The 17,563-nt window shown below is 42.5% G+C and overlaps 1 protein-coding gene across 1 annotated transcript in view; it reads left to right on the top strand.

Annotated features, from left to right (window-relative positions):
* PHF14 (PHD finger protein 14) overlaps window positions 1-17,563 on the top strand; it is a gene marked incomplete at its 5' end in the record, with an annotated part of 389,174 nt that overhangs the window by 266,244 nt on the left and 105,367 nt on the right. Inside the window, one exon of the mRNA XM_082258885.1 lies at window positions 3,881-3,998. Within this exon, the coding sequence (XP_082115011.1) occupies window positions 3,881-3,998 (118 nt within the window). The remainder of the gene's footprint in view (window positions 1-3,880; window positions 3,999-17,563) is intronic.

Genomic DNA, 17,563 nt, shown 5'->3' with positions numbered 1-17,563 from the left:
TGAAAGGGGCCTTAATCAGGGATCCCACAATAGTTTGGCAACAAGGTTAAGTGGACACAATACTAACAGTCAGACAGAAACAATAGGTAACTCAATTAACAATGGGAAACCACACCTAGGAGGCACACAATGGGGAATTGTACAATGAGGTAAAGAAACTTTAATAAACAGGTTACACATAGCAGCAGGAGACCTCAGCAAAAGGTTGTTTTAAGCTGATTATAATCATCTGCTTAGAGTCTCTGAGTCGGGGGGGGGGGTGCTGAATTGGGCACAGGGTTCCCAAGACTGTATCCAGGTCCTAGGTTCCTAGAGACTGTGTGTTTTCAGGGAGACATGGACCTGAATCTGCAATAAAAGCACTCCAAAGGTCCCTCAGGCATATACCTCCCAAAAAATAGAAATAGAGCTCCCTCAAATGCCAGGGCCCATAGTCGGAAGGCAAGAGGCTACCCTGCAGTCCCCTCCAAAAGCCCCTGTCCTGGTTGGGTCTTTGACACCATGTGACATAAAATAATGGAAACTCACACCTTTTTTAATTCTCTAGGGTCTCTGCTTAAAAAATTAATTTATATATATATATATATAAAATGTTTGCAGGTTTTAGGTAGTTTTGTAGCAAAAAATGCTGATTTTTACATGTATTACAGAAATTTCAGAATTGGCAAGGTGGCAAGTGGTTAAGATAGCAATACCAGTAGGATAACCTTACAGGTCTAGTGATGATAAAACATGGAAGATATTTCCCCACTTGGTCCTACACAAAAAAAAAACCTGTACACTTTAGCTATCAAACTAGTATGAAGTCTCATATTACATTAGGCACGTGTCCTTTACTGACCTGGTTCAGAAGCAATTAAAGCTTAGCGGGGTTCTCCTTTAATATGTGCTCCATGCAGCCTGTCAGAGTAATAGTACCTGAAAGTTAATTATTTGCAGTAACTGAGCAGGGATCTGACAGAGAGGAGTGCCGGAGAGCTTTGTAGATTACAGTAGGCCAAGCACATCATTCCAGGGCTTATTAACAGGCACAGAGAGGTGATGTGTACAGCATAAAGATTTCACCGTGTAATGAGACTGAGAATGGCAACATATATTTCCAGCACAGTGACCTTTCTGAAACTCATTGTACAATATTGAAATATATAACACTTTGCTTGTCCTTTTCCAGTGCCGGATTATTGCTCTAGTACTTTGCTTGTGTCTTTTTTTTTTTTTATGGATTTTTTTATTTTTTTTTAAGAATTTTTTTTTTTTTGCTATTGCTTGTTTGCTGAAGTGTCCCCTTTCAATATGAAATTAAAGTGATTATAAGCCTTCAACTTTTAAATAACAAACATGGTATAATTATCTGTTCTGTTTTTGGACAGAGCAGCCCCAATCCTCCTCTTCTGAGGTCCCCCACCGGCGCTCCTGGCTCTTCCTCCTGCCTTCTGTGTCACCCTCTAGCAAGCTGCTTGCCTGTGGGGTCCTCATGTGACCTCGCTGCAGAACACTGCCGTCTGCATCCATATATACCCCCCCCCCCCAGCTCCTGCTGCTATCATTCAGCCTAGTGAGGAGGGAGAGTCGCTGCTCTCTTACACAGCGCTGGATCTAAACCAGGCTCATGTAAGTATAGGAGGGGTATCCTGGACACACAGTTTTTAACCTTAATGCATTAGGGTCCAAAAAAAAATTCTCAAGGCTATAGAAAACTTTTACTTGACATGCGGAAGATTTACCTACCTTAATGACCAGGCCATTTTTTGCACTGCATTATTTTAACTGACAATTGCACGGTCATGCGATGCTGTACCCAAAAAAAACGTATATGTCCTTTTTTTCTTACAAATAGAGCTTTCTTTTGGTGGTATTTGATCACCTCTATGGTTTTTTATTTTTTGTGCTGTAATCAAAAGGAGACTGAGGATTTTGAAGAAAAAAACATTCTTTTTTACTTTCTGCTAAAAAAAAAACATATCAAATGAAAATATTGAATAAATCTAATTTCCTTATAAATTTAGACCAATATGTTTTCTGCTACATGTTTTTGGTAAAAAAAAAATCCCAATAAGCGTATATTGATTGGTTTGCGCAAAAGTTATAGCATCTACAAACTATAGGATATATATATTTTTTTTTCTACTAGTAATGGCGGCAATCAGCAACTTTTAGCGAGACTGCAATATTGCGGTGGACATTCTGACACGAACACTTTTTGGGGACCAGTGACACTAATACAGTGATCAGTGCTAAAAAAAAAATATATGCACTGTCACTGTACTAATGACGTTGGCTGGGAAGGGGTAACATTAGGGGCGGTCAAAGGGTTAACTGTGTGCCTAACCAGAGTTTTACTATACTGTGGGAAGTGCTTTTACTTGCAGAAGAAATTAAACAAATGTAATCTCTTCCCTCCTGTCAGAACGGTGATCTGCCTTGTTTACATAGGCAGACCGATGTCCTGCCTCTCTCCTCGCTGATCGAAATCAAGTCCGTGGTACCCGGTGCTCAGTTCCCACTGTGTGTGATCACAGCAGGATTGAGCCGCCGGCGCGCCTCCCACCCAGAAGAGCCGGATAACATGTATATATATATATATATATATGTGATCCGGCGCACAGGTGTCGCCCTGTAGCAGAAAAATTGCTATAGGCTGGACCTTAGGCAGTTAACATAACCTTTTGTGGAAATAGTATGATACAATGAGGAAATAGACATATTTACTATAGTTGAAAGGAATATTAGATCATCATTCCAACATTGCCTACAGATGAAACTGATATGCTTGAATTTTTTCTTTTTTTTAATCATTTATTCAACAAAAAATGATCAGATGTAATGATTTGGTGTACACTCTTGGCCTCAGAAGCTGGTGTTGCCTCCAGTAGCAAAATTCTAATTTTTTATTTTTATTTAGTACAGCCATTTTTGGTATATTTGCTAGTGTGCTTCAGGTCATTATCATAAAAAAAAAAAAATCAATTTCCTGTTCAACTTTAAAGGATTTCTCCACTTTGTGGGGAAAAAAAATTGCAAATAAAATAAAATATAGCATATGCAATTGCAGCACAAGTCATATTGTATTTAAATGTTATTAAAAATGACCTTTCCTTTTCAATCTGCAGCGTTGTCATTTTCTGTAGAATTCAATGCAATATGGCAACCTGGAGGCTTTCTGTAGACAGATGGTGTACAAACCCCCCCCCCCCCTCCCGATATGTAAATTCTTGTGTGATTGGCTCACTGATTTTCTTAGAAGTCTGCACTTAGATACAAGTCAGATTTCAGGCATCCCCTGCAACAAAAATGTCCCACTGAACTGAATGGGTGCAGTGTCAGACCCGGCAATTTTTCTCTTCAGAGCCATGCAAGTGCAGCAGCTGATTTATAATCATGAAACCATTCCCATCCATATTCATTTTGCACATTGACACAGACAAACAGCTATTTCTTCAGAATAAGAAAAGGTAGGATTCTGCAACCAAGTTTGGTACATTTCTTGCAATGTACATAGATCAACCAGAGAGAATTTTATTTTTTTTTTCTCTCAACAAAAGTGGAGTTGATCTAACTTTTCAGACTGATGGCCTCACATTCTCATCAAGCACACTTTAATACGATGCAGAATTCATAGTTGAGGCTTAAAGCAGCAAAGCAATCCAAAATCATAAAAAAATGACCACCGTATTTCACAGTTGGTATGAGGTTGCTCTGCTAAATTGACTTTAGCTTACACCAAATATGTCTGTTGTTAGTCTTCTAGCCCTTATGAACAACTACACTGGAGTGGTACTTGTGCCACACTGTGGGGCCCACAGTACACTTTGGATTTATTACTGACTAGCAGCTAGGCTAATTAGGCTTCTCCAGTAACATCTGCGTGTTTCTCCTGCAGGTGTGATGAATGTAAGCTTTGCTACCACTTTGGTTGCCTCGACCCACCTCTGAAAAAGTCTCCTAAACAAACCGGGTATGGGTGGATTTGTCAAGAGTGTGACTCCTCCTCTTCCAAGGTAAGTTTGACAGGGAAATTTAGACCATTAGATGACCTTCTCCAAAATAATTTTTTATCAGAACATAATACTTCCTGGAGCTCAGTTTAATACATTTTTAGAGTGTGGTCCATGCAGTAGTATTAGAAGCAGATTTTGTTTAACAAATAATTTGTGTGTTAGTTATGGCGCTTTTCCACTGCATGGAACCGAACGGTTCGGCTCGCTTTTGTGCTTTTCCACTGCTGGTACCACATGGTATAGTGTAGGAACGGTTCGGTTCGGTACAGGACAGCGGGGCTTTTCCACTGCATGGAACTGAACGGTACGGCTCTGAAAAACAGTACTTACTCGATTGTGGTTCCAACAAGTACCATAACCGGTACCATATCCCACAATCCTTTGCATGCAGTCACTACTAGCCACTGATTGGTCAGAGAATCCCACCCACCCCGTTGTTATCCCACCCACTTAACTTTAGTACTACTTTAGTGGAAAAGCAAACCATACCGTACCGTACCGAACTGTTCCAACACCGTACCATGCGGTACCAGCAGTGGAAAAGCAAACCGGGCCAAGCAGGGCCGAGTAGAGCCGAGCCGGTACTTGCAGTGGAAAAGTGCCATAAGATACACTATATGGTCCAAAGTTTCTGAACACCTGACCATCACACCTAACTATATGACCAAAAGCATGTGGATATGCAGATTGAGTTCAAGTGTTTCCAGTGAAGGGTATTGTTATGTTGCAGCATTCAAAAACACTGTAGGCCATTGTGCACTTCATTACTGTGGTAACAGTTTGGGGAAGAAGGCCTTTTCCTGTTCTAGCATGACCGGGCCAGTTCCTTAAAGACATGGTTTGATGAGTTTGGTGTGGAGGAACTCGAGTGTCCTGCACAGAGCCCTGACTTCAACCCTACTGAACAACTTTGTGATGAATTGGAAAGTCAAGTGTGAACCTGTTTTGTCATTCATCATCACTGCCTGGCCTCACAAATGCTCTTTTGGTTGAATTGGCACACATTCCCACAAGCTCTCCAAAATATTGTGGAAAGCCTTGCCAGAAGAGATGAGGCTATTATAGCCATCAAAGGGTCAACTCCATATTAATTCCCATGGATTTGGAATAAGAATTCCAACAAGCGCAAAGGTGTGATGGTCGAGGTTCCAAAACTTTTGGCCATACTGTGTACCTATTAGCGTTGCGCCGGTATCGGTGCCTATACTAAGCATTTGCATTAGTACTTGTGCAAATGCTCCACCACTAAAATGGATACCTTCACATATGTGTGGGGCCGGTTTGCAGCAGGATTTCAAGTCCTGTCTGGCCTGACTTCGTTCAGCGGTTTAGCTGTGATTGAGGTGCGAATTGTTAAAGTGTATGACATTGGAAATCGCCCTGAACTGGGCTAAAAATTGTACCGGACTCTTTTTGAAATCGGCCTGTGGCCGGCCAGAACATAACCGGCTCCATAGAAAAGCCTTTTGGTTCACATGTCAGGTTCACAACGCATCCAGTTCACATATATGTGAACCTGGGCTGGAAATAGGTATTGGTTATTGGTATCAGCAAGTACTTCAGAAAAATTACCAGTACTCTGTCTTAAAAAACTGGTATCAGTGCATCCCTAGTACCTATGTATAATGTCCTAAAGAGGTTGAACCCGCTCAAGAAAACAAAAAATAAGCAAATTGGTGGTCTGATATATTAGCCTTGTCATAGAACAAGGCCACCTTATAAAATTGATATAATAAGAAACCAATTAATTTTTTCAAAACTCCTATGTTCACATAAAGGTCTGTGTATTCTTAGAGTTTTAGGATGATGGGTTAGGGTGACGGGATGCATAGATCAAGTCGCTGATACATGTCTTTCTTCAATGTCTCACCTCTTCCAAGTGAGAAACCCATCAACAATGTTTTAATGAAAGCATAATTGTGCTTAATGTGTAGATCATTTTATTGTGCTTGGCCCTGCAGCCTAAGTTAAATATTCTGTGAAATGCAGAGATACGTGCATTGGAGACACCAGGGCCTGCATCTTCCTTCCATCTTCATTTCTTGCACAGAAAACATCTCCCAGCTGCCATTAGAGGGTGCAGTTCACACATTAATCCTAGAAAGGTTAATTATGGTTTGCGTTTATTGACTCTGTAGAGGCAAGTCCAGTTAACGTATCACCTCTGTAAGTGTTGCTATCTTTTAACAGTTGCTTTTCTATTTTTCTTTTTAAAGTGATACTAAGCACACATTGTTTAATATACATTGTCCCTTCCATTTCTGTATACGGATGGTGGCACTGTAATTTAATTTAATTTTAAAAATAGTACCCTTTTCCTAAATAATTATACAGCTGTCACATTACCCAGCTCTCTCCCTGCCTGTCTGCAGGGAAACATAAGCAGGAGGAGCTTCTAGCACTCTGCTACTCAGAGTAAAGAGAAGGCGCCACTCAGTGAAGCAGTAATAACAAATTTATTAAGCTCATATCAAGACTTACATAAAAGCAAAAAGTGGAGCGTCATGACCCGGCGTCCTTCCTAATTCACTGTGTACCCGTTGTGGAAGCTGCCAGCAGCCTAAACCAATCCTGGGGCTGAATCAGAGTGTGGCTGCGGCGAACCGCATACCTCACACAAGGACCGTGCGGCCGTAGACGAGCAATGTGCGGTGGAATGGGCGTTTACCGGTTTCGGAGCATGCTCACAACAGCTCCTTCTTCAGACCAATAGAATACACGGCCAGACGCAGGACACTTAAGAGCGCTGGCCGGAAGTATCAATTAACAAAGGGGAAACAGGAAATGGAGCCAATAAGTCAGGGACACCGGCTGTGAGGTATGCAGTTCGTCGCAGCCACACTTTGATTCAGCCCCTGGATTGGTTTAGGCTGCTGGCAGCTTCCACAACGGGTACACAGTGAATTAGGAAGGACGCCGGGTCATGATGCTCCACTTTTTGCTTTTATGTAAGTCTTGATATGAGCTTAATAAATTTGTTATTACTGATTCACTGAGTGGCGCCTTCTCTTTACTCTGCTTACCCTCGATGATAGCACTAACACTGTGCTTTTGGAACATTCACTATCAGTCTGGTTAACATCTCACCTATCAATAATTTCTGGAACAAGGGACCCATCCCCCAGCAAGAGCTCCCATTCTTTTTCCTTTTGCAATAGTACTCTGCTACTGGTCACTTGTTCAAAAAAAAAAAAAAAAAAAAAACAGCCTTTGGAATACAGAGTAAAAATATCAATAAACTGTTTTAAATTGTCATACAAGTATATATTTTAAATCAAATCTTTATTATTTTTTGGCTATAATATGGTGTGGGCAGATGTCTGCCAGTCACAGCTCCTTCGGCCTGTGTCTTAGAATAAAAGGGAAAAAAGGGAGGTGAAGCCTCCATCAATCTTCTTGAAATATCTCCCCCCAATTGTGTTTAACTGGTTAGTAGGCATGGAGAAGGAGGGAGGGAGTGGGCTGTTATTTACCACTGTGTATATGCCCACATGTGTGACTCTATAGTCACAAATGGTTGCTCAGATGTGATAGGAAATGCTCAGCATAAAAAAATTCACTGAAAACTGAGCATGTGCAAAGCTGCCAACACTGCAAAATCCCTAGCTGCATTGGGGACATGGACAGAAGGTGGAGATAGAGAGCAGCAGGATCAACCAGGTTTTTTGCAGAATACAGAAAACAAATCTCATAGTGACTGAGTATAAACAGTTGTAATACACCATTTATTGTTAGTTTTTTATGTGGGCTTAGTGACACTTTAAGTTTTTCAAAATGTTGCAGGCACATGCTTTGACTGATGTGCGGGAGGTGGATAATTCCATAAAATTTAAAAAAAGAAAGGCATGTAATTTAAGCAAACTTAACTTGCTATTACTCCTTGTGTTCAGTGCAACACCAATCCCTATAGGAAAAGATTGACCTTAGTTTTGCTGTCTGTAGAATATCCTATGATGCTGGCTGGGTATTATTTAAAGAGAATAAAATATATTTATATATTCTGCGCTTGCCCATTGACACTCCCACAACTTTCCATGTAAATTGGTCAGGGGCGACTAAAAAGGAATCTGTCAGTATAGGAATGTGAAATCTGTTATTCCTGGCTCATTTTTTGAGTTTGAAGCTTCAAATGTTTCATTAGGTTTTTTTTCCTTCACTGATTAGTGTATTAAATGCCCTGAACAAGCATATAATTGCTAGGAGTCCTGAGGACATGCACCTTCGAAATCAGCAACAGCATCTCTTATATTCTATCACATTCCTTTTGAAAGTTGTTGTATTTGCATAGGAGCTGTTGGACACTTTCAGAACCTGAGTACGCTTGTACATTGAGCTAGTATGGCTGAAAAAAACATACATAGAATAATGGTGTGTTAGGATGATCACAAATATATCATAAAAAATTAAAGTGCATGTAAAACCTTTATTTTTCTGTATGTTTGGCATTATGCCTCACTGTATACAGTTTTTTTAAGCAAATTGTGAATTTGTTGAAGAGTTTCTTAACTGGAGATCCCAAATTGAGAACACTTTTTTCATACATCACGGGACATACAGGTTACAAATCATGACTACCTGAGTTATGCGCCACCTATAGGTGATTGGACACTGGCAGAAACAGACAGGAAGTCTTTCTCTACATAACCCCTCCCATACAGGAAGTACTTCAGTTTTCACTCCAGTGTCTTCTTTTTTTTTTTCCCCAGGCCTCAGTCGTCAGGGGACAAAGCCCTTCACACATTAGAGGTGGTTCAGGCTGTCAAAATGTATTTAAATGTGTCTGCTGCAATCAGGCAGTTGGATTCATTGTTCAGTCTTCCTGAGGGTCCTAGGAAGGGGCCAGGTGGTTGCGAAGTTGACCATTTTACTGTGGATTTGTCATTTTTATTGCTCAAGCCTAAGGTTTCACCTTTTCAAGTGAAAGCTCCCTCTACCAGAAGTGTTGGGCTGTCATCAGGCATCAGTGGCTCAAGTATGCATGGCTGTGACCTTGGCTTTGGTACACACCATTACAAGTTTTTTACCCAGCTGGATGCAAGGGCCGCTGAGGATACTGCTTTTGCCCACAGTGTTTTTTGTGATTACATTTCAATTGTGTAAATTTGCATTTAAAATATCAATTTATTTTTCGTTCATCACGGGATACAGAGCAGGTTTTAAATCTTGACTGTAAATGATAAACAACAGAGGGCGCACCAGCCTAGCGCATTACCTTTGCAACAATTTATTATTAAAAGAAATAAAGATATATATTCACAAACAATGACACGAATCCGGTATATAAAAGTCCAGAGCTCTGAGGAAGAGGGGATACCCTTCGAAACGCATCAGCTATTTTTTGACTTCCATCTCACGTTTGGGACTTGTTTAGTAGACTAGACTGGTCGGAGTATCCCTTGGACCTTTATATGCCTGATTCATGTCATTGTCTGTGAGTATATACCTATATTTCTTTTAATAATAAATTGTTGCAAAGGTAATGCGCTAGGCTGGCACGTCCTCTGTTGTTTATCATTTACAGTTTTCCATTTGGATTTCCCCAACCTATCATGAGTGGCAGCACAGCTTGTGAGGGAGTTCAACCAGTTGAAGACATCTGACTGTTTGTGGCCGCACATTTCTCTCGAGCGCAGAAGATATTGGTTTCCTTTCTATAAATCATGACTACCTGGGTTATGCGCCACCTAACGGTGAATGGACACTTGAAGAAACAAACAGAGATGAAGTCCTCCCCTACAAAACCCCTCCCATACAGGAAGCACTTCAGTTTTGTAGCAACCATTGAACCCCCAAAAGAGGGGAGGGATTTCTGTGCCCCGTGATGTACTCCAAGAAGTGGATTTTACAGGTAAGTATAAAAATCTTTTTTTTGTAGGCCAACAACTCTAAGCTATTGCCATTGGACTTCCTATCAAATCAGAAACCCAACAGCCAACTGAAGGAGCTTGCACTGCAGGTTGACAACGCTGCTGCTAATTGTGATCTAGCTGTTTTGCATTGTCAGCCAGCAACAGTAAGTATTGTTACTTCAGGATCTTCAGGTAAAGAACTTTGCAACAGATTATTAAGAATGTTCTCTGATTTTTGTGAAATTTGTATACAATGAGACATAATGCAAAACATACTAAAAAAATTGAATTTGGGTTCACGTACAGTTTAAACATTTCCTGACATTGTTGCAATAATCTGTTCACTATACTAATCACAGCAACAAAATGTCCTATTGAAATAAGAATTTCAGCGCTTTCATTAGTGTTTAGGGGGCCCACTGTGGTGACCTTCGCAGTGAACCTGGGCCTGTAGACGAAGGAAATAAGCTGTCTGGTCTTGTTTAGAACTGTCTAATTTCTCTTCAGTTCCACTTAAATATCTCGGTCTTCCCTTGACTGAAGAAGAATTAGTATTGAATTCCTGTCTGATGTTTAACATAGAAGAGTTTCACCCTTAGTTAAAAGATGTTTTATTGTCATTCAGAGTCTATCCAGAATCATTCATGCGGGATTAACACATTGGAGCATCAAGTCGCTTTTTAAAAAGTAAATTAGAAACAAAATCACCCAAACAGTCCATTTTCTCATTTCAGTCTTGATAGGACCAAAATAAAATAACTTTTCGACCCTAGGTTGCCAGGTATCTTGTATGAGTGTATGATAAAATCCCAGCTTGAATGATTTTCCACTACAGCAAGATGAAAACATTTTTAGTACATTCTAGAAAAATTATTTGACCAACTCTATTGGATTTAGACACAGAAGACTTGCTGCTGCAAGGGAGACAGTTTTGCATGCTCATGCTACAAGAATTACAGCTTTCAAACTAGGGCTGCAACTAACGATTATATTCATAATCGATTAGTTGGCCGATTATTGTTTTGATTAATCGGATAAAAACCTTAAAAAAAAAAAGGTTGCTGTATAATTTAGTTATCTATAGGCAGTGGTAAATATAAATATCCAGCTATATAGTTGGATATTTAATCCACTCTGAGGCAGATAAATGTATTATTAGATGTTTAAATGTGGTGCATATCAGACTCAGAGATCAATATTTTTAAAAGACCTAAAACATTGTTTTGCAAAATTTCAGACCGGATTGGTAAATATTCATGATAGACTCCCTTATTAATAGGCAGGTAGTTCCATACAAGCTCCCTGCGCCTGCTGTCACTTATGTTGGCCGTACACAAACTACATTTTTTTAAAAAATTTTAAAAACATTCATCTGATTTTCTAACCATTAGTGGGGTCTATTCGGTGTTCGTTGTAAACCACAGTGACAGGAAAATTTGAAGGAACTGAATAGAAAACTTCTCAATCAAACAAATCTTCAAATAGTGTATGTGGTTTTTGTTCAGAAGTTATATTCATTTTAACATTGAATGTTAAAAGCAAAAGCAAGTGGAATTTTCAAACACTCGTCCATTCAACGAATATACAAATCTTTTTTGTACAACTATAGATGCAAATATTTTTGTCCAAAAATCCAATACATGAATGGACAGCAGGAGACATTTAGTAGTAGCAGCAGCATGCTTTTTTTTTTTTTTTATCACCTGTCATGATGGGGTTAAAAAAAAAAAAAAAAAAAAATAGCCCTTTATAGTAAAAAAAAAAAACAGCAGATATTGCTACTGTAATATAATTATAATTTCTACTGTGAAAGTATTATATCTTGTATCATGTGTATGTATATAAAAAAATATGCCCGGAAGTCGGATATGCAGGATAATTTAAATGGGAGTCAGACATGAAGCTATATGAAGGGTGGAGGGGGGGGGGATAACAATTTTATATTATAGTAGTACTAAAAGCTGAGACTTTTTTTTTTTTAATGGATATAATAATTTTAAATGCACAATACTAGTAAACTTTTACTGTAAATGTAATTGTAATGCCTTATATCACCTCTAGTCTATCGGGCTCCACCTTCTCTGGGTTCAGATGCTCATCTTCCCTGCACAGAACCCTTAATGTGATTGTAAACGTTGGATTTATTTATTTCTTTTTACAATACCTCTCTGTGTAATGATTTTGCACAGAGCAGCACTGATTCTCCTCTTCTGCCCCCCCCCCCCCCAGGCACTTCTGGCCCCTTCTGCCTTTAAAGTGCCCCTAAAGGAAGCAGCAAAGTATAGTACTGTACAGAGTGTCCCTATAGCAAAGTAAAAAAAAAAACCTCTGCCTTTAGAATGACTTGTTTTCTTCTCTTGCCCAAGACTACATTTCCCATGAGGCATTGCTCCTCACACATTCACAAGTTCTCTGCCATCTACATACATGTATGGACGGTGTACTGAGAAGTATGTGTGTTGCACTGTATTTTCTGATATGTAAACAAATGATGCATTCTGTATGCAGGACAACTAATCGGCTGACCGATTAATCGATTATGAAAATAGTTGACAACTATTTTCATAATCGATTAGTTGTCGATTAATCGACTAGTTGTTTTAGCCCTATATCTAACCTTGCATGGCCCCTGTATTTTCAACAAAAGTGCCATAATATGAAACCATTTCGCTCTCTTGTCTATCTTGTTCGACCATAAGATTTTTGTCTTTCGTTCATTGACAGACAAAGCTCTTCATCTTCATGACCGTAGGGTTATGCTGCTCCCTACAAGAGTAGGAAACTAGGCAGAGAAAAGCTTGAGCACGCCTATGGGGCAGTCCCTGGGGGTATACTTCCACTTCCTGCTATAGGTATTCAGTTTTTTTTGCCTAGTCAGGAGTAAGGACCTATATCCTTGCTGGGATCTCTGGTCCTAGCTATTTTTCCATTACAATGGACCAGTGCCCTGTCCGGAGCAGTGCCCACCCTGTTCCTGGTGTGGTAAGTAGCTGTCCCCCCTCTACCCCTGGCGGGTTTTGGGGCAGACGTGGGCCATTTTCCTGTAGTTTCCCATTCAAATTTGCGGCGGCCATGTTTTTGGAGCTCAGATGGACGGTAATTCCGCGGTGGGAAGTCCTCGGCCTCTACTGCTAATAGCCAAGCATGCCTTTTACTGATCGCAGCGCGGTGTGCAGGAGCTTACTGTGAGATGACTGGTGGTGGTGAGTGCCTGGGGCTCCCTCTCCCTCTTGCTGCCATACAGTGGTAGTGCTATGCTGGGCCTTGTGGTGCGGACAGCGCGATAGGATGTCCCTTACAGTGTGTTTTAACACTTGTGATGCAGATTCTCTTTTCTTTTCATGGAGTCACTAAAACATGTTTCACCACCTGATCCACTCTCAGAGGCTGCTGGGTCCCACAACTGGCTGCGCTGATGGCGGTCTTGGAGTCCTTGGTGTCCAAAGTTGATTGGGCCTGAGCAAAGAGGCTACCAAAAAGCATCCCCCGCCTTCACCTGCTTCCTATGTCTCTTCAGATCTACGGTCTGAATCAGCCGCTGCAGATGCCAGTTACCCTTCAGGGTCTGCGTCCACGCACCCTGCGTGCTCCGATAGTGAGGTTGATTCCTCTGTTCCTCTAGCCGCACATGAAAAGGTGCTAGTGGATGCACTGATTGGTTCAGGGCGGGAAACCTTACATATGGAAGATGCGACTAATGCAGCTTTAGAGGCGCGGGTCACCTTTGGCACCCACAGGTCTTCCAAAGCAGCAAGGGTGTTCCCCTTTCCTGCCTTCTGTGATGATATTGTCTTAAAACAGTGGGGGTCCCGAAAATGCACCTTTGCAATCCCTAAGCATTTTGCAATGCGGTACCCTTATGAGGGGTCCCTCCTTAAAGTGAACGGTACCTCCTGTAGTGGACTCCCCATTTTCCAGGTTGAGTAAAGCCATGGTAATACCGGTAGAAGAGTCTCCGTTCTTCTCTGATGCGGCTGATAGGAGGTCACAGGCCTTGACCCACCATATGTTCACTTTGGCTGGGTCGGCACTTAGGCCAGTGTTTACCATCACCCTGGTCACAAGCCATGACTGAATGGGCAAAAGTTTTACATCGGGACCATGGAGAGAAACAGCTCCCTCCTGAGTTTGTGGAGCTGGGGGATCATCTGGTCCAAGGGCTACAGTTCGTCTGTGATGCTTTTTTGGAGGCTGCTCCCTTGCTTTCTTTCAGTCTGTCTCTGTGGTGGTCCTGCGGCGAGTTATCTGGCTGAAGTACTGGTCCGCGGACCAGGCTTCTAAGAAGGCCTTGTCCAATTTTCTGTTCGTGGGAGATCGCTTGTTTGGAGCTTCCTTGAATGACATCATCAAAGGCCTCACAGGGGGAACAGTACTCTTCTTCCTCAGGCTTCCAAGGGTAAGGGGTCCCGTCGCAGACGTGGACCCTCTTCTTCTGCTCATTAGCGGCCTTTTCTTTCCTCAGGACAAGGGATCTAAACCCTTTATGGCCTCCAATTGGGGTTCCAAGAATTCTTGGTTGGGCAAACCAAGAGCGGGGTCTGCCAGGCCTGCGGACTAAAAATACTCAGTTTCAGGGGTGGGGGGGCATCTTCATTGTTTTCCAGACCTGTGGACCTTCCTAATTCAGGACAAGTGGGTCCACAAAGTTGTTCTATCCGGCTACAAGATCGATTTTCGATCATACCCGCCGGCAAGGTTCTTTCCTTCCAAACAACACTTATCCCCGGATCTTACAGGATCTCTATGAGGCAGTGCAAGACTTGTTGTCTCAAGGAGTGATTGTCCCGGTTCCGATGTTGCAACGCTTTCAAGGTTTCTATTCAAACCTATTTGAAGTTCCCAGGAAGAAGGGCAAGGTGCGTCCAATTCTAGACCTCAAGGCACTGAACTGCTTTGTGCGGGTACAGAAGTTTCAAATGGAGTCCATTCGCATGGTGGTAGCATCCCTACATCAGGGGGACTTTCTCGCATCCATCGACATCAAGGACGCTTACCTACACATCCCCATTTGTATCGCCCATCAGTTCTTCCTCTGATTTGCAGTGGGCGAAGAGCATAATCAATTTGTGATGTTACCTCCGCTCCTCGGATCTTCACAAAAGTGCTGACCCCGGTTCTAGCATTACTGTGTCAGCGGGGGATCATGATACTAGGGTACCTGGACGATCTGCTTTTGCGAGCAGAGTTTCAGACTGCTCTGTTGGCCAACTTGGAGATCACTCTGCAAACGCTGAGGGAGTTAAGTCGGATTCTGAATCTTCAGAAGTCTGCTCTGGTCCAGTCCACGAGCCTGGAATATTTGGGACTGACTCTGGACTCAGCCACAGTCAGAGTGTTTCTCCCTCTGGCAAAACTTCAGAAGTTTCAGGAGGCGATTCAGCTTCTGCTGTCCAGCAGACGGTCATCTCTTCGGACTTGCATGCAGGTGCTGGGCCTGATGGTGTCTACCTTCGAGGCCGTTCCGTTTGCACAGTACCACACAAGATCTCTGCAAAGGGAGATTCTGCTGAAGTAGAACCAGGATTCTCAGTCTCTGGACAATCTGATCATGTTGAGACGGGGAACAAGGGGGTCCCTGGTTTGATGGCTTCGCTCTCCGGCACTTCTTCAGGGAAAATTTCCCCCTGTACTGGACGGTTGTCACCACAGATGCAAGCCTATCTGGGTGGGGAGGCATCCTCAGCATGGACTGTGCTCAAGAAGTCTGGACTCTGGAGGAATCCAGGCTACCGATCAATGTACTGGAGCTCCGAGCGATCAGGCTTTTCCTAGATCATTGAACAGTTTGTCTCCAGGGATGTCCGATATGGATTAATCTGACATTGCGATGGCTGTTTCCTATGTCAATCACCAAGGGGTCACGAGAAGTGTTCTGGCTGCTCGGGAAGTAGCCGGCATTCTAAGGTGGGCAGAACGGTTCGTTCCAGCCCTCTCTGCTATACACATTCCAGGGGTGGAAAATTGGCAGGCGAACTCTTTTAGTTGACAGGCAATGGACCAAGGAGAATAGTCACTTCATCCGGAGGTGTTCAGTTGTGTCGGGACCCTCTAGCCGACGCCACAGACGCCCTAGTGGCTCCCTGGAGTCACTATCATCTGATATACGCCTTTTCTCCCCTCAAGCTTCTGCCGTGACTTCTGCGCAGGATCGAAGCAGAAAGGATTCCTGTCATTCTAGTGGCTCTAGACTGGCCTCACAGATCTTGGTACGCCAATGTTCCTTGGAGACTCCCTCTCTGAGAAGATCTGCTGTCTCAAGGACTGATGTTCCATCCTGCTTTACAGTCGCTGGCTTTGACAGCCTGGCTGTTGAAAGCCAGGTGCTGAAGGAGGGTTGTCTGATTCGATGATTCCTACACTTTTTAAACCTAGAAAATCTACTTCCAGGAAAATTTACCATCGTACTTAGAAGGTGTACTTTGAGATTCCCCTGCTTACATTCCAGAACGTGGCCTTTTTGGTGGCTATTACTTCGGCGCACAGGGTGTCTGAGCTGGTTGGGCTGTCTTGCCGTTCACCTCATCTAGTTGTTCACAGAGATAAGGTGGTTCTTTGACCATGTCCATCGTTCCTTCCAAAGGTCGTCTCCAATTTTCATCTGAATTAAGACATTGTATTACCTTCCCTGTGTCCTAAGCATCCTAGGGAAGTTGCTTTGCATTCCCTGGATGTGGTTCGAGCAATCATGGTGTACCTGTCAGACTCACTGTTTGTCCTCACGAATGAACCTCTCAAGAGGCTGGCTGCTTCTGCTGCGACCATTTCCAGATAGATCAGGCAGACTGTGGTTCAGGCTTTTTCTAATAAGGGTCAGGTTACTCCTTTCCCTGTCAGGGCACACTCTACTCGGGCGCTTCGTGCCTCCTGGGCTTTTTGTCATCAGGCGTCAGTGGTGCAAGTTTGCAAAGCAGCCACCTGGTCGCTTGTGCACACATTCCCAAAGTTTTATAAAGTGGATGTGTTGGCATCTGCGGATGCTTCTTTTGGCCGCAAAGTTTTGCAGGCTGCTGTTTAGAGGACTTGTCCTCATTGAAGGTATTTTTTTCAGGTGAGCTCCAGTTGTTGACAGTTAAGCTCCAAGTTACCTGGTTGGCTGTGTTTAGTCTTTGGGAAGTTTGTTTTTTCTGCTGTTCCCACCCCTCATGTTAAACACTGCTTTGGGATGTCCCTACAGTCATGAAGATGAAGAGCTGTGTCCGTCAATGAACGAAAGAGAAAATGGGATTTTTGACTTACTTTAAAATCCATTTGTCTGAGGTTCATTGACGGACACAGCACATGCCCCTCTTAGGAGTTGGGTTGTTTTTTCTTCAGACACTGAATGTTACAAAGCTGAATACCTATAGATAGCAGGAAGTGGGAGTATACCCCCAGGGACTGCCCCATAGGAGTGCTCAAGCTTTCTCTATCGTCCATTGACAGACGCAGCATCATCTTTAGCTGAATGGGTTATGCTCCTCCCTGCAGGAGTAGTCTAGACAGGAAAAATTTTAATGTGCACGCCCACGGTGCTGTCTCCACAGGCATAACCTACACATACTCAGCTCAGCAAACCACTTTGTTTCTGCCTAGAGAAGGAGTAGGGCCTAGGTTTCCTGCTGGGAATTCAATCTCAGTTTTTTATTATTTTCAGAATATTTTATTTCTCTTTACTCACTTGCTAGTTAATGTCCAGGGGGATTCTCCTTGTGATCTACAAGCAATGCCGGCTGGGGC

Source organism: Pelophylax lessonae (assembly GCF_965119305.1).
Source record: "Pelophylax lessonae genome assembly, chromosome: 5".
NCBI lineage: Eukaryota > Metazoa > Chordata > Amphibia > Anura > Ranidae > Pelophylax > Pelophylax lessonae.
Note: the sequence above shows the minus strand (reverse complement) of the source record. Positions and strands in the feature narration are given on the sequence as shown.